Source organism: Neophocaena asiaeorientalis, unplaced genomic scaffold (assembly GCF_003031525.2).
Source record: "Neophocaena asiaeorientalis asiaeorientalis breed wild unplaced genomic scaffold, Neophocaena_asiaeorientalis_V1.1 scaffold7, whole genome shotgun sequence".
Lineage (NCBI taxonomy): Eukaryota > Metazoa > Chordata > Mammalia > Artiodactyla > Phocoenidae > Neophocaena > Neophocaena asiaeorientalis.
This window is the reverse complement of record NW_020185337.1, coordinates 10,322,576-10,349,293: the sequence shown is the minus strand read 5'-3', so window position 1 is coordinate 10,349,293 and position 26,718 is coordinate 10,322,576. Positions and strand designations below refer to the sequence as shown.

The window sequence follows — 26,718 nt, the reverse complement described above, 5'->3', positions numbered from 1 at the left end:
GGAACATGATAATTAATTTGCAGGTGCACGGTTTTCTTACTAGTTAGCATTTCTTATTTAATATTTGTTAAAAGCCAAAGTTTGCTATCTTAAAGTTGCTCAATAATAAATACACGTGGGTGTGCTTTCTTGCAGTCTCAAATAAGAAAACAGCTTGATCAAGGGGAAGGCACAATCCGATCTCGCTCATTCATCTTTAAATAGACAGACCTTCCTCGATGAGGGATGCCCTGACCCAGGAGAAGGGTGGAATGTTCCTGATGTTGTGATCCACAGCAGGTTTCAGATGAAAGCTAAGGATTTTTCTGTAGAAACAAATCAAAAGCAGATGTGGATTTGGACCTCTCAGAAGACACCACATTTGCTGACTCACAGAATACTGCTGCCCTTCAAGATCCTGCCATGTCCCTGAGAATACCGAAGGCTCCTCGTTCTCATGGAGACGGATGAACCACTGCGACCAGGTGTGCTCGATCTTAGAACACGCGATGGGAGATGGTTTTTGTTTTCCCTCATTGTTGTCCCCAAGCTGGTTGACATTAGTTACCCAAAGTCCCACTCTGCACCAGGGTCAACTCATCTGACTTCCAAGTTGTGCTATTATCCAGGAAGGAAACAGCTATATATGTAGCCCGAGGTTTAGACTGCTTTTCAGAAAGTGTATTGGGATAGCAAATGTCCAAGACTGGGGCAGAGGAGCAGTGTTGTTTTTACTTTTTTTCCCCTTTATACAAAAAACAAAACAATTTCCAAAACTAAAATGGAAAACGTTTGTAGTATTTATTTTCTCTTTGTAAAAGGCTCAGATATCTACCGGGTCCTTTCTTCCCCTCTAATGATAAACCTGTGAGAACTAAATCTCCTGTGGGCTATTGGGTAAGATGATAAGGATAATGGAAGGTACAATCTTAAAAAAGCATCTCTTTTAGTCATTTTGGGGGAAATGCTTTAAAGAGTGAGAAAACATAAATTGAGGAAGAGTGATAAAGTAGTAACTTGTAGTTTAATAATAATGATCACGATAATTATTATAACAATAATAGAGCACTTGTAAGCACTAAGTTATCTTCATCCAACACTTCTCAAACAGAGTGAAAGAAACTTTCCAAGTAGAGTGTGTTATAACAATCCCTTCCCCAGAGTGAGAGGGAGGTATTTGCCCAAGAGAAGAAAGATGTACCTTGCACTGCACGGAGCACCCTACACCTTATTCAAAAGGAACTTCTTTTGTCTATTGAGGGAGTAACACTAAATCCACATGCAAAGGGTAATGCTGTGTTTGTTACACAGCATTTTCAAGCCAGAATAAGGGGATTGAAATAGGGGGATGAGATACTGGCATCCAGAGCTCCTAAATAGATTTTAACCCCTTCTATTATCTTTATTAATACTGCTTTTTTAGACTGAAGTTTGAAGGGAGACAAAAGTGGAGGAAGAGCCCAAACAAAAAGGTTGTGGAGCAAAGCTATGATATGACACTGCTCTTGCAGTCCAAAGGGCTACTTTGTTGAATACGTTTCTTCTGTTATTTAAACATCTAGGACTCAGAAATTACATTAAATTTTTGTATGTTTCAACAAGGTTTTTAATGTATTTTGTAATGTTTGTATCATACGGAATATAGCAAATGTCAAGTTAAAATGTATTGTGTTGGGCTTCCCTGGTGGTGCAGTGGTTGAGAGTCCGCCTGCCGATGCAGGGGACACGGGTTCGTGCCCCAGTCCGGGAAGATCCCACATGCCATGGAGCGGCTGGGCCCGTGAGCCATGGCCACTAAGCCTGCGCGTCCGGAGCCTGTGCTCCGCAGCGGGAGAGGCCACAGCAGTGAGAGCCCCGCGTAACGCAAAAAAAAAAAAAAGTATTGTGTCAAGTTTGCAAAGTAAGGAGTGAGACATAAATCTTCACTGAGACGTACAGTTTTGTTTTGTTTTCTTAGATCCAAGTGTGTTGTGTAGGTAACATTGTTTTCATTTTTTGTAAAATATGTCATGTTTATTTACATTCTTTGGTTCTGTTTATTAAAAACAGCATGATTTTGCTGTGCCTGTAATATTTTGCTACTAAAGTGTTTTTAATAACTGTAATTTAAAAGAAATATAACCAATTAATATCATAAATAGCAATGAAGAGTCCACTTTGGTTAGACTATGAGCTACAAAGGATTGAAAGATTCAGAGTTAAAGAAATAGTCCCCGTCCTCAAGGAGTTTTCAGTTGAATATGGAAAAGATAGGAAATACATCCATGACGACGTACAGAAGTAAATAGATAAATACTTCAAGTGAGGCACACAAAGCTATATGATGGAGTGGGCTTCAGCTGGGATAAAGCCATTGTTTGGAGGGTTTTGACATGAAAAGGGCGATCTAACATACACCATGCAATTAGTACTACCCCAGATGCTTTACCTGCTTTCTTTACCTGTCTCAGCCCTGAAAAGTGATCATGATTTTACCCCGAGGGATCTCAGGGAAGGGCCCTAGGACGAGGGAGGATGATTCGTGCCAAATCGGAGTGGGGCTGTTTGGGAGATTAGCTGTCTGTGTAAAGCTCTGTCGCTAACAGTATGTGCTCATCATAAAGTACCTCAAGACACAGCCGAAGGATTAGCAGTTATTCTCAGAATCCCCCCAACCCCGGGAATATCTTGCCCCGCAGAAGCACTGCTGCCTCTGGACCAGGAGAGCGCCCCACTCAACGGTAAGATGGCTGTTACTGCCTCGGAGGGAAACCCGTCCCTATTCCTGGGCCACTGGGCAGGAGGACACTCAGCAGGCCACAGGCCCCTCTCTCCAGCCCAGGGCACTCGGGAGACTGGGCTCTTTGGTCCTTCCCTCTCACTCACGCTCGGGGTGCAGGTCAGGGAGTTACACTGAGTCCGTTTCAGGCAGAGAGCAAGAGAATTATTACAGGATGAATATAAACTCTACTTCCCTCCTCTACTGCTACTTCAGGTCAACTGCAGCAAACTTGTAGTTTTGCCAAAGTCTTCCCAGCCACGTTGAGCCTACACTCTGCTCACCACGACTCAGGCTGTCTGGGCATGACGTCGAGCAGAGCTTCTTAAATTATCTGTGGAAAAGGGCCAGATTTATTTTCTTTTAAAATTTATTTTCTATCAGACTGGGAATTTGTAAAATCCAATAAGTTATTAGAACACTGAAGTAAAAATACAACTATCACAATCTCAGTTTTTAAATCAAATTCAATAGACATAGTATGTCTGCTGTTTTTTAAACCCTTAACCCTCAACTTCTGTAACTTATTTTGTACTAACAAACAGAACAGCCCAGTCTGTGGACATTTCAAGTAGGTCTGGCTAGTGGACAGCCAAGTAAAATAAAGCAAGAGCCTTCTTGAGAAAGAATTCATCTTGATGCTGCTATGAAGGTATTTCATAGATGTGCTTAATAACATCTACAATCCCCTGAATTTATATAAAAGAGGTTATGCTCCATAACATGGGTGGGGCTCATTCAAGCAGTTGAAAGGCCTCAAGAGCAAAACTGGGGTTTCCAGGGGGAAGAAATTCTCCCTGTAGACTGCAGCCTCAGCTCCTGCCCGAGATTTTCCAGGCTTCTGGCCTGCCCTGCAGATTTTGGGGCTTGCCAATTTCCAAAATCAGGTAACCAGTCCCTTGAATTAAGTCTAATTCATGTATATGTCCTACTGGTTGTTTTTTGGTGAACCCCAAGTGATACAACTTTCTTTCCCAAATACCTCATCACCATTTTATTATAAATTTTGTTGTTTGCTGAAATATTTTATTTAGTTAATTTTATCACTTTTGGATCGTTAACAATTCAATAAGTAAAGTTTACAGTGAAAAGGGTCACTCCTGGGAACCCTGTCCCCCAATTACCTAGTTCCACTCCACGGAGGCTACCCATGTTACCACATTCTGTGCATCTTCAGAGATACCTATCATATACAAGCAAATATGAATATACATCTATATTTTTTCTTCCTATACATAAGTTGTAACATAGCACACAGTTTCACACCATGCTTTTTCTTCTGAACATTATGTTTTGGAGATCATTCCATCTCAGTACCCAAAGTCTTCTTCGTTCTTTTTTCCATTGGGCAAATGTAGAAATTTCTTTAACCAACCCTCTATGATTAGGGTGAACATATAATCTATCTAAAGTGGGACCCTTCAGAGTTGAAAGGAGCACTAATAATTACACCGAGAACAGCAGATATAAAATGGCATTGTTACAAAAAAAAACAAAACAGGTCACCTCATCTATGATGGATACTTGTTTCCAATCCTTTAATGTTACTGAATTGCAATGACTATAAGTATATACTTTTCACACATCCATATGCATCGGTAACATGAATATCTAGAAGTGGAATTGTGGGCTTTTGTGTCAATTTGACTCAACATGGGGTGCCCAAATTATTTTGTCTCTGTGGGTTCTCTTTCTCTGGAGAATCCTAATACATTGGGTAAAAGGTTATGTGCACTTGAGTTTGGTAGAGATTGCCAAGTTGTCCTATTTAGAAGGATATAACAATTCACACTTCCATCAGTAGGGCATAAAGGATGTCTGTGCTAATTTTTTTTTTTTTTTTGCAGTACGTGGGCCTCTCACTGTTGTGGCCTCTCCCATTGTGGAGCACAGGCTCCGGACGCGCAGGCTCAGCAGCCATGGCTCACGGGCCCAGCCGCTCCGCGGCATGTGGGATCTTCCTGGACCGGGGCGTGAACCCATGTCCCCTGCATCGGCAGGCGGACTCTCAACCACTGCGCCACCAGGGAAGCCCTGTGCTGATTTTTTAATAAATCTTTCCCAATTGACTTATGATGTCATCGTCACAATGTTTTAACTCCTCATATGTATGTACTAAAGTCTGTTTCTGGGTTGTTCTGTTCTACTGATCTGTCTAGTTGTGCACCTGATGCAGTTTTACATTATCCTTTAAAAATAATCTAGTTTTATATTACCTTTTCAAAAATTCCTTAGAAAGTTTCAACTTATTTTTCTGGATGAACTAAAGAATAATTTAACTATTATACCCCTTAAAATAGAAATTTTAACAGTAGCAGTGTTCACCATGCAAAGGTTAAATATCTCCATTTATTAGTTCTCTTTCCTGTGGTGGGTATGAATGTGTGTAGGTATACATATAAAATTACCAGTAATTACAATTTTGGTCACCTCATTTATAAAAGACTTTCTTGCTTCATGCATCACTGCATTGGCAAAAACTTCCTGGACACTATTAAATAATAATCTGGAGAATGGGAATTCTCGATTTTAATGGATGTGTCTAATGCTTCATTAGGTTGTAACAATTAACTGTTTATAGCATGCTGCAGGTAAAACATATCTCCTGCCTCTCTTTCTTTGTAAAGGCTGTTGTTCCTGCCCAATTTAAATGCCCCATTCTGTGCTTTCTATAGCATCCTGTGCACAGCTTCATCACAGCATTTCCTATACCTGCTCCGTTTACTAAGCTGTACATTCTTTAAAGATAGGTACCACAATTTAGTCTCATATTTGTAGAGGATGGGAGAAGAGAGGGAAGGAGGGAGGAAGAAAGGAAGGCAAGAAGGAGGAGGCAGGCACAGTGCCCGGCTGATCTTACTGCACAACTTGAGAGACTGCATTTGTACACATGTCATGTAAAATGCACTCCTGGAGCACAGAAATATGATGTACACTGTGCTCCTTAGAATTCTGCAATGTGGTAGCGCTGGTGAATGGCGCACAGTAGGTGCTCAATGCCAGGTACCAGTGACAAACTGATTGTCAAAGATCCTAGGAGGAAATTAACAACCTTGAATGATGGACTGCATTCCTGAAAATGAAAAGCACATGCTAGAACTGTAATACCAATTTCAGAGATTAAATTAGGCTCATGGATGAGGTTTATTTTCCAACTCACAGTTTATGTTAGGTAAAACGGTCTCCAAACCAGACGTGAAACAGTCACTTATTCGTGTGGTTGAAAGAGTGAATTAAGTTAATTATAGTCTTTAAACGTTTGAAAACCGTCTGGGGGAAAAAAAACCTACATAGTGCTCAAACTGTACTTCTAAAAATACTATTTTATTTATACTCATGTATGAAAAAAAAGGGCTATACTACCATGTTTACATACATACCAATATTGGAAACAATTCAATAATGAATCACATCTAAATTTTATAAAGAATACACAAACATTAAAAAACACTGATTGGTTACAGAAAGCAGAGTGGAAGAAAAAAACATTAGCTATCATTTTCATTTCCATTAAAGAGCAGCACCCTCTGAGAAGAATCAAATCAGTTAGTAATACTCACCTATACTGCAAAATAATATATACAAAGGAAAGTTAGTGATTGTACTGATTCTATTACTTTTACTAAGCCATTTTATCTTCCTCTCAATGCAAATAAAATAATATGAAGAAAAATATGTCCACTATTCACAATAAAAAGAGTCTGCTTCATTCTGCAGGCCTGGCATATTGTACAATAGGGAGCACTTCATGGCTCAAGTGGATCAAAGTATCATTTTGATTCTGAGCCACCGAATAGAATCTCATGCATTATTTGGTGACTGGACTAACTCCATAGGAGCTGTGATAGATTGAACCGTTTCTGTGGAATCCCCAGATCTCACAAATAAGAAAAGGCCCTACACAAGAAAAGAATCAATCTGTCCGTAAATTCTATCTATAGGCTCTTTCTCTAGTGTAAGGTGGAAAAAGGGGCCCTTTCTTGAGTACATGGATACAAGTGTTGTTGTGGTCTAAAGATTGCTGGATTGATACTGTCTGATATAATGAAGATAAGGTATACACAGAAACCACTGCCAGATTAAGAAACTTCCACAACTTGTCTCAATTCTTCAAATAATGGAGCAAGTTCCTTTTCTAGGCTGACAATTAGTCCTAAAACAAAGGGATTAAGAAAATTTGAACATTAGAAAAATGTTTATCAAAATGTATAATACTAAAAAAGTAAGTGAGACATAGTTCATTCTCCATTACTAAAACATACTTAAAACAAAATATTGTAATTCTAAATAAAGTAATCAAAAACCCATATTCATTATGGTTTATTTTTATCATCTATTAACATAAATAAATGAAAATATTTATATGTATTAGAAGATGTAAAATGAATTACATATGTGCTATAATTTTGTTAGTTTTGAAAGGAAAACTTTAATTTATACCTTATTATTTCAAAATCTGCACTGATTCAGGAATAATACACATGATTTTTACTAAAAAAAGGTATACTTTTTTCCTGAGCCAATTTTAATGAACTTTATCAAGATAGGTAGATAGCAAAGGAATAATCAAATATTTATTATATAAATTCAATAAAGGTAAGATATAAATGGGTATTTCAAATGAAAACAATAATTTTAAAGATGCTTGGTAGGAGTATAAAACATATACTGAAAGAAACAAACTAGTCTAGAAATTAGCTTCTCCTTAGTTTACCAGAGTAGAAGGCTATATATATCTTAAATACTGCTTGTTTTATGCTCAAATAAAGATCTTCCTCTGTCTCACAGAGCATTAAAAGCATCTGGGATTCTCAAGGAAATGTTCTAAGTATCAATACTAAAATACAGTTCTGCACATTATCATAATTTATAACAACTGATGATTTTATCATATGACTGATTTATCAGAACTGAGGTTTAATATACTTAAAATATTGACACCACTACCATCCTATACAATTTATAAAGTGTTTTCACATATGATATTTTATAGCTTCAAAACATTTAGAAATGGAAGAGACCCAATAGATCATCAGATCTAAACCCCTCATTTTAAAGATGAGGAATCTAAATACAGGCTTCAGTGACATAGCTGGAAACAAAGCGGGCTCAAAGAGCTTGGAAAGAGAAAAAACAGAAAAGGAATGCGTAACAGTTCTAACAGCGGTGAAAGCTGAAGGAGACAGACCTTAAAAAAATTCCACTTTAACCAAAAGAGGAAAAAAATTACAATTCAACTGAATACTGTCATTATTTTACATGAAAATAGACAGTGAAGGCTACTGGATACAATGAGATCTTACTATCCTCTTTAGAAAGTACAGCTTCCCAGTGTTCGTCCTCAAATTCTTCCACCCTAAAGAAGAATGAGTATATTCATCCTAGTCACACTCTTTAAATTCTCAATCACATTCATCTTGCCCACTATTGTTCAACATTTTATAGATTGGTCTATATGGAACTGAACTCATCCTTGATCGTTTTTACGTGTTCTGTTTGGTTATCTTCTCTACTCTTCTTTGTTTTCTTAAAGTGTTGTAACGTGAGCAAGATATAGCATTCAAGAGGTGGAGATAACATTTAATTTTCCTTTCTATCTTAAACGATCACTTACCTATACACTGTCTCATTTGAACTAAAAAATAAGCGCACAAGATCGAGAAAGCAGACATTAGCTCCATTACACAGATATGAAAAACACAGTTCAGAGAAGTTACACTTCCAGAGATCAAGGAACAGATGGTAGACTGGGCCATGAATTTAGGTTTTCTTACTCTAAATCTGCTATTCCTATCATATTAGACTGCTCAGATATGGTATTATAAAGAATTAAAAGCCGTATTAAAACACACCTGTATTAGCATTGCTGCTGGCTATGAAACTCACCACCAAAGGTAAACGATTGAATTGAACCACCTAAAAAGAGAACAAGATCTAAATAATATGTTACATAGTGAAAAGCTAGTGTAATTCAGATGAAATATCTTAACCTTCCAAAAAACTTTAAATGGTCAATGTGTAAGATACTAGCCTAACATCATGGTATTACATCATGAAAACATGCAACAGTGAAAATAAGTATTTCCATAAAACAGGCTTACTGATTATCTCTTAGAGACATTAATACCACTTAGCCTGGAAAGTTTTAAGGTGGGGCTGTGTCTTCTTCATCTTTTTTTATCTTCTAAAGCCCTGCAGAGTGTCAATTACATAATAGGGGCTCAATAAATATTTGATAAGCAAATAGGTCAAGGCAGTATTTCTCAGTCATTCAAGTGGTTATAACTTAATGATCTTCTGCCTCCTCTGAACCACTATAATTTAAATTAATTTAAATTTAAATTAACTTTGAATCAACTATCTTTTTAAAAAATTTAGCTTCAACCTAACCCTTATTGGCTAAATTAAAGGTCAGATGGGCTGGTTATCTCTTGCCTAAAAGACATTAAAACATATAACTTTTAAAATAAAAAATGTCACTTATGTAGCATCAGTAGTACATGACATACTCTGGGAAACATTGTTCTAAAGTAGAAGTGATTAATTTATTCTAAAGAAGAAAATCCAGCTGGAGGTCAAGAGATATGTAGCAACTAATTTCTTTCCCACAAATAATAACCTCACTTATTTTATATATTTCAAACCAAATGAAGGAATTAGTAGTGATAACAAATTTAAATAACTTATCATTTGATTTTCAAGGAAATTTCTGTATCTGTCACCACCACAATTAAAAAAGTGTGTCATTTGAGAAATCACAGTTGTTAAATAAGCTAAGGGCACCATCTACTGGAGGTAATAGTGACCTGATTTACCCTTTTTAGGATTAACATATACTTTACTACTAAATCTTTTAATCTAATTTTCTATATTAATTAATTCCTGAAATGTGAAAAAAATTACTACAGTTTAACATAACCAATTTGAAGGTTAAGATTTTATAATTCCATCCCCTTCGAAACTAAAATTTAGAATTATAAAACAAACTATTTTATACAGAAGACATAATAATAGTTGAAATCATCAGCAAACCATTTGATAATTATGAACTTACCTGGTAGGTGTTATAGTAACAGATGATACTTTTATTTTTTGAAAGTCCAAGTTTGCTCCCTTGGTCTGTTGCAAGGGCAAAAGTAGACAAGAAACCAGGTCTCAAAGCATGCTCTGGAGCATTATCATTGGCCACTGGAAATATAAATGATTTAAGTAAAAATTATGCAGGAAATATGGTAGGGAAAAGATCTAGAGCACTTTTTTTTTTAACATAAACCTGTAAAAAATGGATCACAATGGTTATGCTTCACAATACTGAAAATCATATTACTAACTGGGTCTCATCAATTTAGGTGGGAAAAACCACTCAGCCAGAAGTTAAGTGATCATAACTAAGGGAAGAAATGCTGGTTCTCACAATTTTTTAAAATTTTCAAATGAATACTAATTGTTTCCATTTTCTTAATATCTAACTTAAAACACAGATTATGATTATCAGTACAATTAATAAATTGAATGTTTTGGTTAACTGAGAGCAACGCTAGAATAGTAAAAAAAAAAAGCTTCAAAAACCTTTGCTCTTATAAAACCCACAGAAGTATCTTTTGTAGATAATAATAATTCTACAACTGGCCATGTGTTTTAAGTTTCTTTCACTCATTAAAAGGTCTAAGTGGAGTTAGTTGTACCAGTAAATGCTGAGCTTAAGGCTTTTAACACAGCGATCCTCAGAAAGAACATGAGAACTGGAAAATCTCTGAGATTACTTTCTTCAAAGCCCTCATTACAGAACTGAGAAAAGGTAAGTGACTTGCCCATGGCTACCTATGTTCTATGCTGGGTTAGAAAGCACACTGGATCACACATCAGGAGATGATGGGTTCTTTGCCTATCTTGTCACTGACTCATGTGCAACTTTGGACTGACAATGTATTCTTTGTGCTTGGCCATTTTCATTTATAAAATGAAAGAACTAAATTAGCTAATTTCTAAACTTTCTTTGAATTCTAAAGTCTGAAATTATCTGACATATATGATAACCCCAGGTGGAAAATAAATTGTAAACAAAATATGCAGGACATTATTTACTCTTTCTGTGACATATATACTTTAAAAAAAAAGGTAAAACTCAGGCAAAAAGAATTTTTTTTCTTTTTCTTTCTTTTATTTTTTTCCTTAGGTTAACCAGTTCTTCTTTAGGCAAAAATTATTGTTAGATTCTGGTAAACTAAAGTAATTGTGAAGTTAAAAGCTTTTCAAAATCTTACTTCCAGTAAGGAAGCAGAACAAGAAAGAGTAAACAAAACAATAAATTTATGTTAATTCAAATGTATGGATGTTTATCCTAAAACTACTAGCAATACTGATAAAAAACATATATTGGGGGAGTCTGTGTGTATAATATATCTAGCTGCACATATGCCCACTCTCATCACTTAGATTTACTAATCGTTTACATAAAATGTCTTTAATGGGAAACTGGGTTTGTGATAAATCCAAGCTTAAACTCTGGATGATATCGTGATACATCTGATATATAATAAGTTACTTAAGATTCCAACCCAGCCTTCAACACACAAAAGCAAACATTTCCTCCCAAACTAAGACCATCTCCTGAATGTATTGAAATGGGTTATTTTATGCTTGCCTTCTATATTACTCAGATATAAATACATTTTTATTCAAAAGCAAACAGGACACTGGCATGTAATTGCTCCATTTTACCTTTAATGACAGGCACTCCATCTCTATCTGACACAACAATAGCATGGAGCCCCTCAACACTAGAAAGAAAACAAAAAGTTAAAATATTATAAAACATTTTCTCAAAATATGTACCTTCAAAGTCATAATGGTAATTTTCATGTATTATTTCTGAAAAACCATGGGAACTCAATTATTGATATAAGGTCCTATAACATGTTTGCCAAAACTCTTCCACCATAACAAGCAAAAACAGACACAGTTGCCTTCACACACGTATAATCTAAAAGGAGAGCAGCTATCATTCAGATCACCTCATGCAAATATAAAACTACAACTTGGGAAGTGCCATTAAGAGATATGTGGGGATACGTGAGCCTATAAAAGGGGGGTTGATTCAGACAGGTGGGTCAGGGAAGGCTTCCTTGAGGAAGTGGTATCTCAGCCGAGATGCTATGGTACTAAGAAAAGAGGGGCAGAAAGATCATTGTAAGCTGAGGGAACAGGACAGAAAGAATGGAGGTCATACAGCAATCCTTTCAGCCACGCCTACACAAAAAGTAAGCAGAATGGTTAAGTCTACAGCTGTGAAGTTAGAAAGACCTGGTTTCCAGTTCAGAGTCTGGTGCTTACCGTTTAAGCTACCTTGTGTCAGTTACAAAACCTCTATCTAAGTCTCAGTTAATCTGAAACTGGGGATAAGTGTACTTATTTGGCTACTGTGAAATTTAAAAAATAATGCATGTAAAGCAGAGGGTGGTTGGTACATAATTAACATTCAAAAATATTAACATCAATGTTGTCACCTGTGCACACTGAGAATGACATAATTTATCCATGCAGTTTAAATACTAAATTATTAGTGAGAATCCCTAGAGCACAAAAATGTTAAAAATTATAATGGGGAAACATCCTCAAACTTTCATCATTTACAAAGGACCTATAGCCCCTTAACTATAACACAAAGCCTACAGTCCTGTAACTACAGGCACACCTCATTTTACTGGGCTGCACTTTACTGAGCTTTGATAACCCTGCACCGAGCAGGTCTATGGGCACCATTTTCCCAACACTATGTGCTCACTTTGTGCTTCTGTGTCACATTTTGATAATTCTCACAGTATTTCAAACTTTTTCATTATTACCATATTTGCTACGGTTATCTGTGATAAATGATCTTTGATGTTACTATTGTAATTATTTTGGGGTGCCACAAACCATGTTCATACAAGATGGTGAACTAATCTGATGAATGTTGTGTATTGTGACTGCTCCACTGACTGGCAGCTTCCCCACCTCTCTCCCTATTCCCTGTGACATAACAATATCGAAATTAGGCCAGTTAGTAACCCTACAATAGCCTCTAAGTGTTATAGTGAAAGGAAGAGTCACACATCTCTCATTTAAGTCAAAATCTAGAAATTTGATAATTAAAATTGCTTTGGACAGTTCCAGCTTGGATGGTCATTTTTATGGCCCTGCCCTACTGTGCAAAGCTGAGGCTACTGGTACTGCTGATCATTAGGTTGAGAACAGAATCGGCAGCTTGTCTTTACAGTTGCCAGCACTAGGAGGGAGACAGTAAAAATGAATCTAAGTATCATATTAACATAAAGTCAATGGTAACAAATAACACTTCAGTAGTGATTTCTTTCTGAGTAGAGAAGAATATAGATAAATCAAAACTAGAAGATAATACTAATTTCAACTGCTCTGTAATCAGAGTAAAGGCACAAGCCTAGGCAAACCACACAAACCAATTTAGGCAAAAATCCAAACAAGTGTTTTTCTTTTTCTTTCCCCACCTATGTAAATTGACATCTAAAACCTTTTTAACATCAAACAGATTCGGAGAATAAGAAATAAAAATTAAAAAAAAAAGGATCTCACTACATATTCTGCTATACTAATTCAAAGGTTATTCAATTCTTCTGGAATGTGAGAATGGATGTCTCAATATATTCCTCTCTTTCATGCCCTTAACTCTAAGGTATCATTTTACATTAAACTAAATGTGAATTTTAATTCAACTAAAGTGACAAAGTCCTCTGAATCAGTAAAATACCTAAAAGGAAGTCACTGTCCTCAACACAAGAGCCTAATTTATAAAATGGTGCATCAAATGGACTGTGGGCAGGTAGAAGAAAGCCTTGTGATTTTTCCAAGTATGAGCTGCTAAGTCTAGCATTTTCCGGTTATGTAGACTCAGCAATTAGGTCTTACAAGCAATGTGAAAAATAAAGGCAAATTCTTAGGTTTTTTCCCCTTGAAATTACTCCAACTACGTCAAAGTATAATCCAGTAAATCGCTATGAAAGAACTCTAAAGTGGCAAGAAATCTGGGTTCTAGCCCTCTGGCATTCACTAGCTGTTTAACCTCAGACAAGTCATGTAACTTCTCTAAGGGCTCATGTTGTTTACCTGCAAACTCAAAGCACATCACTTGTGCTACATAAGATTATGTTAGGTATTTGAAAGTGCTGAATAATAGCATAATACACATATATTAGTCTAAGATAAACAGAAAAAAAATACTACATAAAATTAACATATGTTAAGCAGAATTTATTTACTAACAAATTAGTAATTTTTTACCTTGGTAATTTTTTGTACAGGAATCGTTTTAGGTCCTGAAAGAGAATATAAAAAATCGTATTATAATAATAATGCCTTGTACTGGTTCTCTAGACACCGTCCTATCCACATCTCAGGTAACTTAAGTATTCATTCATACCATTCTTGCTTGTGTTCTTTCTCTTTCTGATTTTGATGCTTTAACTAGCTGTGTGATTTCCAACAAGTTAACTAACCTTTTTCTCTAAGCCTCAGTTTCATTATTTGTTGAGTAGGGATAATTATAGAACCTACATCATAAGATTGTTATTGAACTTTGTTGATACGATGCATGTAAAGTGATTAGCATATCCAGAAGTGGAAACACAAATACATATTAGCAGTAATATTAGATCTTACTTTTCATACTATTGTACACCTTCTTGTTGCTAACTTTGTGTTCACTTGAGAATATATTATGAACATCTTTCCATATCCACAGACTTTCTAACATCACTTTCACAGTCTTGGGTAAGTTGACGAGCTTCTCTGAAACTCAGTTTCCTTGCATGACTAAAGACAAACCACAATGTGTGTCAAGTTTTAGCATGGAACACAATTACGACTAAAGAAACAGAAGACTACATTGTCTCATTACACTCTCACATCTGGGGAGTTTCATTGACAATCCCAGCATCAATCATGAGCTCTACATAGGTAAATCAGACTGTTTTGGCCCTTTAATCCCTACTATTCTCCAAACCTGGACGTTCACTTTATTTCATGTTATCACCATCAGCTTATCTTTGCACACACTATCACAAAGCTCAACTCATCACTTTTCATCCGAAATCCAGATTTCCCCAATCTCTTCTTGTTTCCACTAATGGCACTACCAATCCCTGTTACTTACTCAGCTTTGAAACCTAAAGTAATATTTAACCCAAAACTCACATGTATCACTTTAAAAATCACTTGTGAAGCCAAATGTTTTTAAACTGATGTTCTTCTCTCCTTTCCAAATGATGTTACAGTTTAGGTTCAGTTTACTGTTTATGACTTACACTGGCCTCCCAATTGGTATGACGGTCTACCATTTCTACCCCACACATTTCTACACAATGCCAATAATCGTATTATTCTCCTTCTCTAAATCTATAGTTGCAGTGATTCTCAACCCTGGCTATGGAAAACACCTGGAGAGCATAAAAATAACTCTGATGCCTGGTTTGGAGGGGCTCCCCACATGATCCCCTGTGCAGCCAAGATCAAGAATCAATGTTTGAATGGCTCTCCACTGTTTACCAAATTATGTACAAATTCTGTAGACACCTGAGGCTCCCTACAATATGGTCTACAACTAATTTTACAGTCCTGCTTCCTACCACTCCCTCATACACTTCCTCAGCCGCAGCTGAAATGGACTATTCACAGCTCCTCCACATACATCTTTTCCTTTCCTATCTCTAACTTTGCTTATGCTATTCGTTCTACTAGTAATACCTTCTCGGCCTTTAAAAAAAAAAAATTGCTACTCATCATTTAGAGCTAATCTCAACCACCAAATACTCCAAACCAGCTTTCCTGATAAAGACAAACCGAGGCAATCCCTCTCTCCTTTGAATTTTTACACAATAATGTATGCACATGTGTGATCACTTGCTTACTATACTTTTTTTTTTTAACTTTAGAAACCCTTAAGGAAAGAAATCATACCGTAGTCATCTTTATTTCTCTCACAGCCCTTACTACAGCAATCTTTTCAAGGGAGATGCTGAAAAGAATTTAGTGACCTGATTATGCCTGGAGAATAAGGCCTCAAAAATATAATGGAAGACACCCAAAAATGGAGTGATAAAGGCATAAAAAGTTGCTAACTGTTGAAAAACATAATCTTGCAACCTAAACAGAAAAATCCGATTCATATTGATGTTGAATGACCATTTAGTGTGCTGGTTAAGAGCACGGGCTCTGGAGCCAGTCTGCCTGGGTTGCTATCTTGACTCCACAACTTCCTAGTTGTGTAACCTGAGGAAGTCACTTGATCTTTCTGTGCCTTAGCACCCTCATCTATAACACAGGGATAATAATAATAGTGCCTACCTCAAAAAAGTTACTGTAAGAATTAAATGAGTGTATGTTCAAGGTTCCAAAGAATGTTTAGCATGTATGTCAGCAAAATAACAGTATGTAAACTATAAACAAACACAGACGTTAACAGTATTAATTACCTGCTGTTTCTAGGAGTGAAGTTCTCTAAATTTAGAATTTTGCTTGTATTTGCTTGTATTGCTGTGCTAAAGAGGTGTTGGTTATAAATCATCTGCAATTGCTACAATAAGCTCAGAGAGACGTAACACTTACTGGAAAAAGATTCAGAGCAACAAACCATCATTTAGAAATCGAAATGGGAGATATGCAGAGCTTCTCTCAAGCCCGCAGAACTGGGGCGTGGGAAAAAAAATCTTCTCAACCTCAGGCACCTTAGAGTCCTCCAAGCCCATTCCAGGCAGAAACTCGGGACCCCGCAAACTACTCAAATTAATCTCTCACTTCGGACCCTAGAGAAAATAATGAAGTGGAGGGAAGCGCTAGAACGAAACAAATTTGTACTTGGGAAGCGCTACCTCTCCCCGCCCACTCTCTCCTTCCTCTTGTGTAAACTCACATCCGCCATGATGAACCCCTTCCTCTCGCAGGATCAGTCTCCACGCCTGAAAAAGAAACTCCTGATGACTCTCCTCTCACCACTTCCTCGCCCTCCCCACCTCCAACCCCATACGCGGGGTCAGCTTTCCTCAGGGTCAGACAAGGATCCGCGACTCCAGGACTCGTGACAGGGAGGCTGAAGGCACTCGGAGTTTCCACATACCCAGACGGGTAACCGAGATGCCTGACCTCAGCCCATTTCACCCTCTCACACCCAAAACTCAGGCCTAAAGGGGAGGCGAAAGGGGCGTTCTCTCTTCCGTCTCACCGCCCGCGCCACCTGCGGGCCCAAGCCTAACACCGGGCAAACTGGCTCCAGTTACCTGGGTTTCTGGGCTGCCCGGTTCCCTAAGCTGTCACTTCAAACGACAGCTTCTGACACAGGTTCCTCCAAAAGCCGCCGTCACGTGATTTGTAACCGCCTTCGTGCTCCAGGAAGCACTTCCCAGACCTCCGACCCCGGTGACGCCGGATTTCCGGGGAGGTGCTTCGGCGAAAGGGAGCGCGCGTACGCGCGACGCGCCCAGCCCTGCCCCGCAACCCGGGGGCTGCTTCCTGCACCTGCACAGAGACCCGGACGTCGCGACCTCGGCTGTCGGATCGAGATTCCTAAGAAATCGCTGAGCCGTGAAGACCCCCGGAAAACGCAAGCAAGAAGACGTTTTTGTTTGGAGAAGGTGGAAAAATCTCATTAGTTTTTTTAGGGCCCGTTATCTTAAAACCTCTTCTTGTAGATGGAGAAATTTGAAGGGGTGGTGTTACACGCTTGAACAGCAAACACCAGATTGCCCTTGATTAGAAGTCCCAGGTCCATAAGTTTCTGACCCCAATTTAAAGCTCTTTTGGCTTTCCCATGGGTGCTACCCACGTACTGTGACTCAGGCCCTGTCTAGATTGAATCGAGGATCCATGAGCTTTCTGGAGATGAGTTATGTGTGTACCTGAAGCCTCTACATATGCAGACATTGAACAACTTTCTTTCACTGGCCCTTGACTTAGAAGGCTATACCTTTAAGGACTGCCTACATTACTTTTTGTTTCGTGCATTGCTTGTGTGCACATTTAAGGAAAACCTACAGCAGGTGGTAGGAAAATGAGGTCTATGGGAACTTGTTTTCGACTGATTGTCAACTCCAATCCCAAAAAGTAGAAGTGCAAAAGGAACCATAGTCCAAGACGTGGTGAAAAGATACTTATTTCCTAGTTATCCTTAGGAGGATGAAATGGTAAACTACAAAGCTCCCAGCTGTTACAAATGACCTCCTTGTCATTACAAGTGAACTTGACAGTTCCATAGCAACTGACGTCATTGAAGATCACTTCCTTTTCCTTCCTTTCATTTCTTAGCTTCTAGGACACTGCACTTATTTTAGCTCCTCACCCACTCTAGCCTCCTCTTAAACGAAGGCATTTAAAGTTTGTCTTTGATTCCTCTGCTGTTTTTCCCTTTCCACAGTGTCCTGAGAATGTGAGTCCTAAATCTGCACTTTTCATCTGAGTTCTAGTTTCACATTTTCAGCTGCTTGTTGGATGTTCAATATTTCTACACGTGTCTGTCAGTTCTAAGTCAAAGGCTCTAAAAACGCCAGTAAACCTGTTTCCTGATCTACGTCCATGATGGTTCCAAGATTCCATCAGGTATCATGTTTGCTCTCTTTCCTTCCTCATGTTCTTTTCTTCCTTAACAATGCTTTTTTACATCTAGATTTTTTCAGTTCTTCAAACCATTATTCCATTCAGCAAGACTGTATCAATAGCCACTCAACAATGGCCAATTAAACCTTTCTAAAATAACGTACATTATTGCTGATCAAAAAATCTTTAGTGATATACCATTGCAGACAATAGTTGATGTAGTCTTTAATCTGGCACTAACGTGTCATTTTATTTTACTTCTAAATGCACTCTATTGTGAATCCTATACTTCCAGCCGAATTGATTACCTCACCCTTCCATCCAAATGACTCTTATTTTCCCATGCTAGTTATGGAGGTTCCCGAATCTGAAATGCTCATTTCTCTCGTAGGAGAGGCAAAACTTCCTTTTACCTTCTTTAATTTTGTGGCTGGGTCTAACAATGAAATTAACAGATTAACAGGAGGAAAATCATACAAATCCATTGAATATTTTTACATGTACATGGGAGTCTTCAGAAGGAAAATGAAGACCCAAAGCCATTAGGCCCAAAGTTTATATACCTTTTTACACAAAAAAACAAATTGTGGGGTTGAGACAGACAAGGGGGCTTGGGCTAGGGGCAGTAGATTGTACAACAGTGACTATTAAACGTATGGGATAAACTAATGGGAGATAAGGATTATTTTAGTAGGTTTGTTTGCACAGGTCCATTTCAGTGTCAGTTCCATCTCTGGTGATAAGAATGTTCTTCTCTTCCTGGTAGAGGGAGGGCACCTTTCTCATGGGAAGTTTTATGACAAGCCTTTAAGTAGAAAGTAGGAGGTCAGAGAGCCCTTCCTGCATTTGCTGTTTCCTAGTGCCTTCAGATCAAGATAATCAATATGCTAAAGTGGCATATTTCAGGGTGGCATGTTCTAAACCCCTTCATTTTCTGCCTTAGTTATTTAAATCTTATTTCCTTATAACACCTTCTCATCCATCACATTCTCTTGAATGCTCCTATATACTACCAAGAATGGTTGATATTTATCTGTGCATAATTATGTGTCATAGATTTAGTTTGTTTACCCAGTGAGACCATAAGGTCTAGAAAGAAGGGTCACGGTTTAGATTTTTTCCAGTTTCCTACAATGCCTCTGTTTCTTGCATTCTGTAGGTACTCATTTCAACATTTGTAGAATGAAAGTGATTACAAGAAACCATTAGTCCTGGCCCTGACTAAAACTAAAACTCCTTATTTCCCCCGTACCTCCCCACCATTTGCCCCCAAGTTTGGAGGCAAATAAAAATATGAACTCTAGCAAGAACTTCTAATTTCTGGAAGCACTACTTTTCATTTTAACATAATTATCCATTTTAATGACATTATTATATGGTAGTTGATCTGGAAAATATTGCTGATTTTTTTCTTCCTCTTCAGTGGCAAGAAAGGAGAGCACAGCTTTCCAAGATCTCCAAATACCACGATGTCTACAAATTGAAAAATCTAGTAAGATTTTTAATTTCCAAGTGTGGTGGTTTCCAAATTATGGCATGTCAATAGGAGAGTTCCTTATGTACTCAGATTGATCTGTTTGCATTTACCCATCAATAACACTGCTGTTGGTACAGGACTAAGGGAAATATTTACTGACCTAAAAGATTATCAGGACCGTGTGCCAGTTCCCCAAAGTGGGATTTAACAGATGATCTCTGAGGTTCAGAAAGAAACAGATAGTATACACATACACGCATATGCACACAAAATTTTTATCTCATTATACAAATTTGCTATTTTGTTCTACTATGTACACAGCATACTAGTACATTATATAGTCAACAAACATACACATGTTAAAGTTCTGAGTTTATTATATCAGAGCCTTTGTTTCTGCTTCTCTTTAGCTTAAATTTCTCTTAGCTGTTGTATACAGCAGAGCTCTCAATTTTTTCGTGTTTTTTTTTTTTTAGATTCTGGTTTCCTATCAAAAAATCAACAATCAATCATCTGGATTTATGCTGGCTCTGCTGTCTGTGTGAAAATCCTATTGGTATTCAAACTCGTATGGGGAGGAGAGTCTTGCTGATTCTCCAACATACAAAAATGAAAATTTTATCACTTACACTGGCCAAGTTGGAAAATGTCTTACAAATTTTGATTTTGGCTCTGGTTTGGGATTTGGCCCACTGAAAATACAATTATAAGGTCTATACAATAACTTTCTCTAGTCAGTTATAAGTTCTATACAATAACTTTCTCTAGACTTAGGCGGTCACCTCAGGAATCACTAATTCCCTCGATCTCTGGCTTACATCTAATAGTCAGTGAAACCACTCACTTGTCAACATCTTAAATGCCCCTACCATCTTTCCTGCCTAACAGAACCTCAAATTTGGAAGAGTTAAATGAGTTGTATTCTACATGTCTATGCCAAGGCTGCTGGACTAAGTTGGAAAAAATACACAAAATTTAACAGATTGTAAATTCTGTCACCACTGTGGGACCCAAAGAAATCCTACTTTTCACTAGTCAGATGACTCAGTGAAAATGATTCCTTCAAATTGTCTTCATTCTTTTTGACGTGTCTGCTTATCACCCTCTCCACCCCCTAATTTTCCATAAACTGCTTACGTTATTAAGAAAATACAAGCCATAACCCATATATTCCTTTCTGAAAGAATGCTGGTGGTGTCTCTTAGCTAAAGTAATTATTCCATCTTTGCAGTGGCTCCAACATCCTCTAGAATATCAGGTACTTAATGCTATTATCCTTCTTTTTCTCTATTCTTTCACTTTCTACTTGCCCCGTTCCACCAGAATAAAAAGAATTAGTAAGGTCTCTCATGTAATAAGTAGTAAGGTTTCATGTAATAAATAATAATTGAAAAAACAAAAGCCTTCTTAGAAACCACATCTTCCAGCTACCACCCCTTTTCTCTACTTCTTTTCATAGCCAAATTTTTGGAAAGTTTTTAATTGCTGCCTCCATTTATCCCAAATCCAATCAATCAAATAATTCTCTTGATTCTACATCCTGACTGTATCTCAAAATCAATCACTATATTCCTACTCTGATCCAAGCCATGATCATCTCTCCTTTGACAATACTTCCTATCATTTCCTACATTCACTTTTGCCCTCCAGTCTTCTTTGCACAACAACTAAAATGTTATTTTAAAAACTCAAGTCTCATCATGTTAACTCCTTCATTAAAAATCTCAAAGTTTTTCTTTGAACATAAATCATCATGGTTTATATATAGCCTCATGGGATCTGGCCCTTATCTTATTTTAATTCTCTAACTTAGCCTGGCTTCCTATGTCATAATCATACAAGTTTGTTTTCACTTCTGTAAAGTTTCTATGACTTTATCAACTTAGCACACTCTGCCTGAAATATTTATCTAGCATTCACCTCACTCCTACTTATCTCATCTTTTGGGTTTCAGCTTAAGCTCACTTCCTCAGAGAAACCTTCCCTAATCCTCCCAGAGTAGGTTAAGCCTTCCAGATATATGCTTTTGTTGTACCTTGTAATTTTCTTTGTAGCATTCATCATAATTATAATTAGTTATTTACTTGACATTTATTTCCCTTGCTAGATGTAAACTTCATAAGGATTTTTGCCTTGTTCAGTGATTAATTTCCATATTACCGCCTGGGTTATAGCAAACATTCATACATTTGTTGAATGGTTGAATGAATGAAGGAAAGGCCATATTAAGAATATAAAACATGGGGCTTCCCTAAAAAAAAAAAAAAAAAAAAAAAAAAAAAAAAGAATATAAAACATGATAAAAACAAATCCTTTACAGTGAGAACAGACCTTCTTTTTATTCATATATTGAGATAAACTGCAGAGACTGAAAGACAAAAAGTCATCATAAATCATTCAGCAGAACATTCATTAAAAATCAAATGCATTTTCTTTAACAAAGTTCTCACACAGAAAATTTTATTTTATATTAAGTCTGATATAACATTAAATATTTTACAAATCAGACATTTCATTGAAATTTCATTTTGAAATCTAATTGTATAATCTTGAATGCACTATAGACAAATAAAGTAAGATCTCCTTTACCAATTTCACTTCATTTAACTTACACAAGGCTTCCAGTAAAATTCCATCACACCTTGAAAATTACCTGCAGCTTTTAAAAAACATGATCTAAACTTCATATGGAAAGAAAGTCTTATGTAGCAACCCCAAAATTAAACAAAACAGGTAAGAAGCATTTCTTAATACAAATAAATTATAAAAATATTATTTATGTGTGAGTTTCTTTCTTCTCATTGATATAGTCATCCATCCATATACAGTCCAAAGCAGTTCATTTTTAAATTGATGCTTAAAATACTCCGATGTCATTGAAAAATCTCTATTATTTTAGTGGTGCTCTTAAATGGCAAAGTAGAATATCAGATTAGAATGTCCCAACTCCTGGACTGAAGTGAATGAGACATTCACACTCATGCCAGATGTCATCTGTTATGCAGTTACCAGACAGCTTGGCAACGAGTAATTCCAATTTTTTATGGTAACTTACTAAAACATTCCAAGAAACACTTCTTACCCCTACATACTTGCAGATTGCTATAGAAAGATACAATTATATTTGAAGTATGGGCCTTATAATAGGAATTTCTGTTAAAATATGGAAAAGATCAACAGAAAGAATCCACACCAATGAAATTCTGTGGACTGATTTTCAAAGTTAGAAATAAGAAAATCCACTGCTAATGGAAGCCCTGCTCTGTGCAAATATAATGTGGTATATATTAAACAATCACATATTTGAGGTATTAGCTGGAAAAAATATATATATATACATGTGTGTGTATATATATATATACATATATACACACACACACACACACACACACACACACACGTATACATGGACACATCCACAGAATATTCACAAATCTATTGGCCCCAAAACCAGCAGATAATAAAATTAAATAAATGAAAAGGAATCACATATCAACAGGAAAGTTACACGCAGGAAGTTACAAAAAATGTGCTTACATAATCCTTAATATAAGGAATATGTTTTGAACTAGTGTTTTGAGGGAAAATGTTTCCACTTATACGAAACTGTCTATTGAATAGTAATAAAACAAAGAGGAAGCCTGAATTCGAGGACTGTATTGCCTGCCAGATTATTAAAGGAATGTGCAAGAATTATTGAAGATCATCATTCTACCCACTTCTGTGAACTTAAAAATTAGAATTAAAAAAACTTTGAAGTTATTGTGAGACTACTCTCTTTTCTTTTTCATGGGTTTATGGAGAATTTATGGACTTTGGGCAGTAGTCCAATATGGCCAAGAGACAAGGTTTTTCAGCTATCTAGTACAGATTAAAATTAAGATTTATTGTTCATTTTCAGAAGATTTTCTGTTCAGTTAAGAAAAAAGATTATGGGGCTCCCCTGATGGTGCAGTGGTTGAGAGTCCGCCTGCTGATGCAGGGGACACTGGTTCGTGCCCCGGTCTGGGAGGATCCCACATGCCGCGGAGCGGCTGGGCCCGTGAGCCATGGCCGCTGAGCCTGAGCGTCCGGAGCCTGTGCTCCGCAACGGGAGAGGCCACAACAGTGAGAGGCCCGCGTACCACATAAAAAAAAAAAAAAAGAAAAAAAATTATGAATGCCTTTTCAGTTGGTTCACTCAGTATGACGACAGATAATAGTAAGAGTAATACTGAACACAAGCTTCATATGGGAAAGCTAATAAATAAGTGCACAAATTCTCCTTTTGAATCATTTGGTCTTTTGACATAATTCTTACTTAACTAAAAAGACGGCTCATTTGGTCCTCAGGCCAACATCTAGAAATATTTCACTGCCTTAACACAGGTGGGATATTTTTTAAATGAAATACATTAGAATGCATTATTAAGTAATACTAACATGTCACATCTGTTAAATAACAGCTGCATTTAAAAATACTACAAATCAACAAAGGGAAATCAAGAGGTTAACCATTTCTCTCAGTAACAATTTTACATACTAGTATAACTAAAGATTTAACAGGAAGAACACTTAAGCATGAAAGTGCAATTAAAGCAAAGGGCTGGAATTCTATCTTCCTGTTCCTAATAACACCTGAGCTGACATAAAAGCAAAGTGGTTTAATGCACTGGCATATATATACCTTAAGGGCTTACTCTTCTCTACCAAATCTTTGTAATTATCATATATAAGAATGTAATGATTATGAAACAAATACTTATTTAAGCATTCAAATGCAGTCTGTTCCCAAAACATATTGTTTTCACTTATTATTTCTCATTGTTGAGAATTAAATTCTCAGATTTGATCACAATAAATTCCAAAACTTACAAATGATTAGCACCTATTTGGAAACAAAGGAATTAAAAGAGGAGGAGAAAAGGTACTATTTACTTTCCCCCAAATCCTTGCAAAGACAATGATGTTTGTGTATGTGTTTAAAAAGGGATAAAAATGTAAAGCACTAATAAATATAATTGCTGCCAAACTTCTAAAATACCAGTTAGAAAAGCTAGTAAATCAATACTCAAAGATTGAGGGCTTTTAGGCAATGATTAAAATGAAGAGGACAAGTTATCAAATTAAATTGGAAAGCTCAGGTAGCTAAAAATAAGATGGCAAAATGGAATTTTTGTTAGAAGAGCAGCAAATGTGAAAATCTTACATCTCAAGATAGCTGACACTGTAAATCATACACTTTGATTAAAAAAAAAAGATAGTAGAAGTCTTTTTACTTTGTAGAATTAACCCAAAATTCTAAGACCCTTGGACGGGCCTTTACACCATGATATAGCTGACATTAAGGACTTACTTTTTACTTGCATACTTTACATGTGGCTTCAATTGTCAGGCACTCGATCAGTCATTTCCCACAGTTGTTTGAAAATTTTATCAAATGCATTTTATGAAATGAAATGTAATGCAACTGAAATATAGTACTGTCCAAAGGCCATGTATGACTTCACAATATATAACTTCACTTAACTTGATAACTTCACCTATCCCCTTAAAGTCAGGATTAAGGGAAAAAGAATCAGTCAACAAGAGTTCAATTCACATAAGCATCAATCACAATAGTGTAAATATCCCATTAAAACTGGAAAAATAATGGATGAAACTTTTTTCATTTATATTTGTATAAGTTTTCTGATGCATATAAACTTTCAAAGTTAATTAGAATGCTATGACCTTGTTTTTAAGAAACTAATTCTATAGGCTGAAGAAAATATTTTAAATTGTATTTTCTTTTAAGCACGATATTTTTTCTTTTTAAGGTTGCATTTCTAAAGAAAGTTGGTTAAGCTGTCCAGTTTTCCTAGGATAGTATGCTGTTTAGTTAAACAACTAATACAATCAAGCATTTCTATTGATTTACTGGAAAAGGGGATACAAGAGAACATTTAAAAAAGAATGGTCATTTCAGAAGTTCTATTCAACAGATGGTATATAAATTACATTCAGAAAAAAATCTTTAAATAAAAGAACACTGCACTCTAACTAGCATTCTCTCACACACAAAAAAACCTAACCAAAGATGTGCTCATGTTCTGTTAAATGAGTATGAAAGCAAAATCATTAAAATACAACTGTTAAACATAGAAGAAAGAAAAAAAAACATAGACTAGAAATCAAATAGTTTCACATCCAACATACAGGCACCAAAAACTTCAATTTCCAGCTGATTTTTCCAATTTATATTATGGATTTAATTATAAGGAGCTTATTCCTATAGGATTAATTGAATTACTCAATGGTGAATAGATTTTAGCTCAAATTTTTGTAAGGATAACTTGCTATAAATCACTATTCTACCTACTGCTATGTTTCTGCTCACTGCTGTATATGGCCAAACAGATCATGCTCTGATCAAGTAAGTCTCATGTTAATCTACCTATATGTTTACGAGTTGGCAATCAGGTTAAAAGGCACAAAGCTTTATTTCAGTAGTAATTTTTCCTATTACTTAGACAATATTAAGAACTCATTTAGTTTTGGATCCTGTTTACTAAGGATCCTCATCACTAAGAAGAAACTGCAAATTTCCATGGGGGGTAAAACAGGTAGGCCCTTTTCTTCATAAATTTTAGCAGCCTTCAAAGATGTATATATATGAACATTTGGGGGCCTTTTAGTTACTGGAATTGCAAATGACATAACTGCAATTTACTGTTGAAGACCCTTTTTGGTTAATGTTTATAGAGCCGTTTCCTCATATTTTCTTTAAAATCTATCAGTATAGCATTTCATTTCTATGCATGGCTTAGCAATTCATAAAACTAAATAAATAGCAAACTGATACTTTACACCAGTTCATTTATCTCAATATATAATTTAGAATATAATGGCAATATTAAAAATATCGATTCCCTCTACGCTGATAATG

At 36.4% G+C, this 26,718-nt stretch overlaps 2 protein-coding genes and 1 long non-coding RNA gene across 4 annotated transcripts in view; 2 read left to right on the top strand and 1 right to left on the bottom strand.

The window, feature by feature from the left end:
- The window catches only part of DAPP1 (dual adaptor of phosphotyrosine and 3-phosphoinositides 1), a 58,488-nt gene extending 56,438 nt beyond the window's left edge, over window positions 1–2,050 (top strand). Inside the window, exon 9 of the mRNA XM_024736047.1 lies at window positions 136–2,050. Coding sequence (XP_024591815.1) covers window positions 136–204 — 69 coding nt within the window. The 3' untranslated portion in view covers window positions 205–2,050. The remainder of the gene's footprint in view (window positions 1–135) is intronic.
- A 3,812-nt stretch (window positions 2,051–5,862) lies between these two features.
- LAMTOR3 (late endosomal/lysosomal adaptor, MAPK and MTOR activator 3) lies at window positions 5,863–17,157 on the bottom strand. Of its 2 annotated transcripts, none has more exons than XM_024736040.1 (7): window positions 17,023–17,157; window positions 16,659–16,704; window positions 14,033–14,067; window positions 11,459–11,517; window positions 9,792–9,925; window positions 8,590–8,653; window positions 5,863–6,890 (listed from the first exon to the last, which is right to left on the bottom strand). In XM_024736040.1, exons 2-7 carry the CDS (start codon window positions 16,665–16,667, stop codon window positions 6,817–6,819), a joined length of 375 nt encoding a protein of 124 aa, XP_024591808.1. In that variant the 5' UTR covers window positions 16,668–16,704; window positions 17,023–17,157; the 3' UTR covers window positions 5,863–6,816. The 2 variants fall into 2 exon arrangements, with proteins under 2 accessions (XP_024591808.1, XP_024591806.1); XM_024736038.1 differs by lacking the exon at window positions 5,863–6,890 and adding an exon at window positions 6,904–8,093 and having other exon boundaries at window positions 17,023–17,142.
- Window positions 17,158–17,278: 121 nt separating this feature from the next.
- On the top strand, window positions 17,279–20,702 carry LOC112393712 (uncharacterized). Its single transcript, XR_003001981.1, has 4 exons — window positions 17,279–17,376; window positions 18,205–18,337; window positions 19,758–19,826; window positions 20,288–20,702. It is a non-coding gene; the product is annotated as an uncharacterized LOC112393712 (long non-coding RNA).
- The last annotated feature ends 6,016 nt before the right edge of the window (window positions 20,703–26,718 follow it).

Bases quoted from the DNA above. Each gene is read 5' to 3' on its own strand.
- LAMTOR3 (XM_024736038.1), bottom strand. The intron at 9,926-11,458 runs GTAAAATGGAGC...TTATATTTCCAG, and splicing joins TGGAGTGCCTGTCATTAAAG to TGGCCAATGATAATGCTCCA. The intron at 8,654-9,791 runs GTAAGTTCATAA...TTCTCTTTTTAG, and splicing joins GTTACTATAACACCTACCAG to GTGGTTCAATTCAATCGTTT.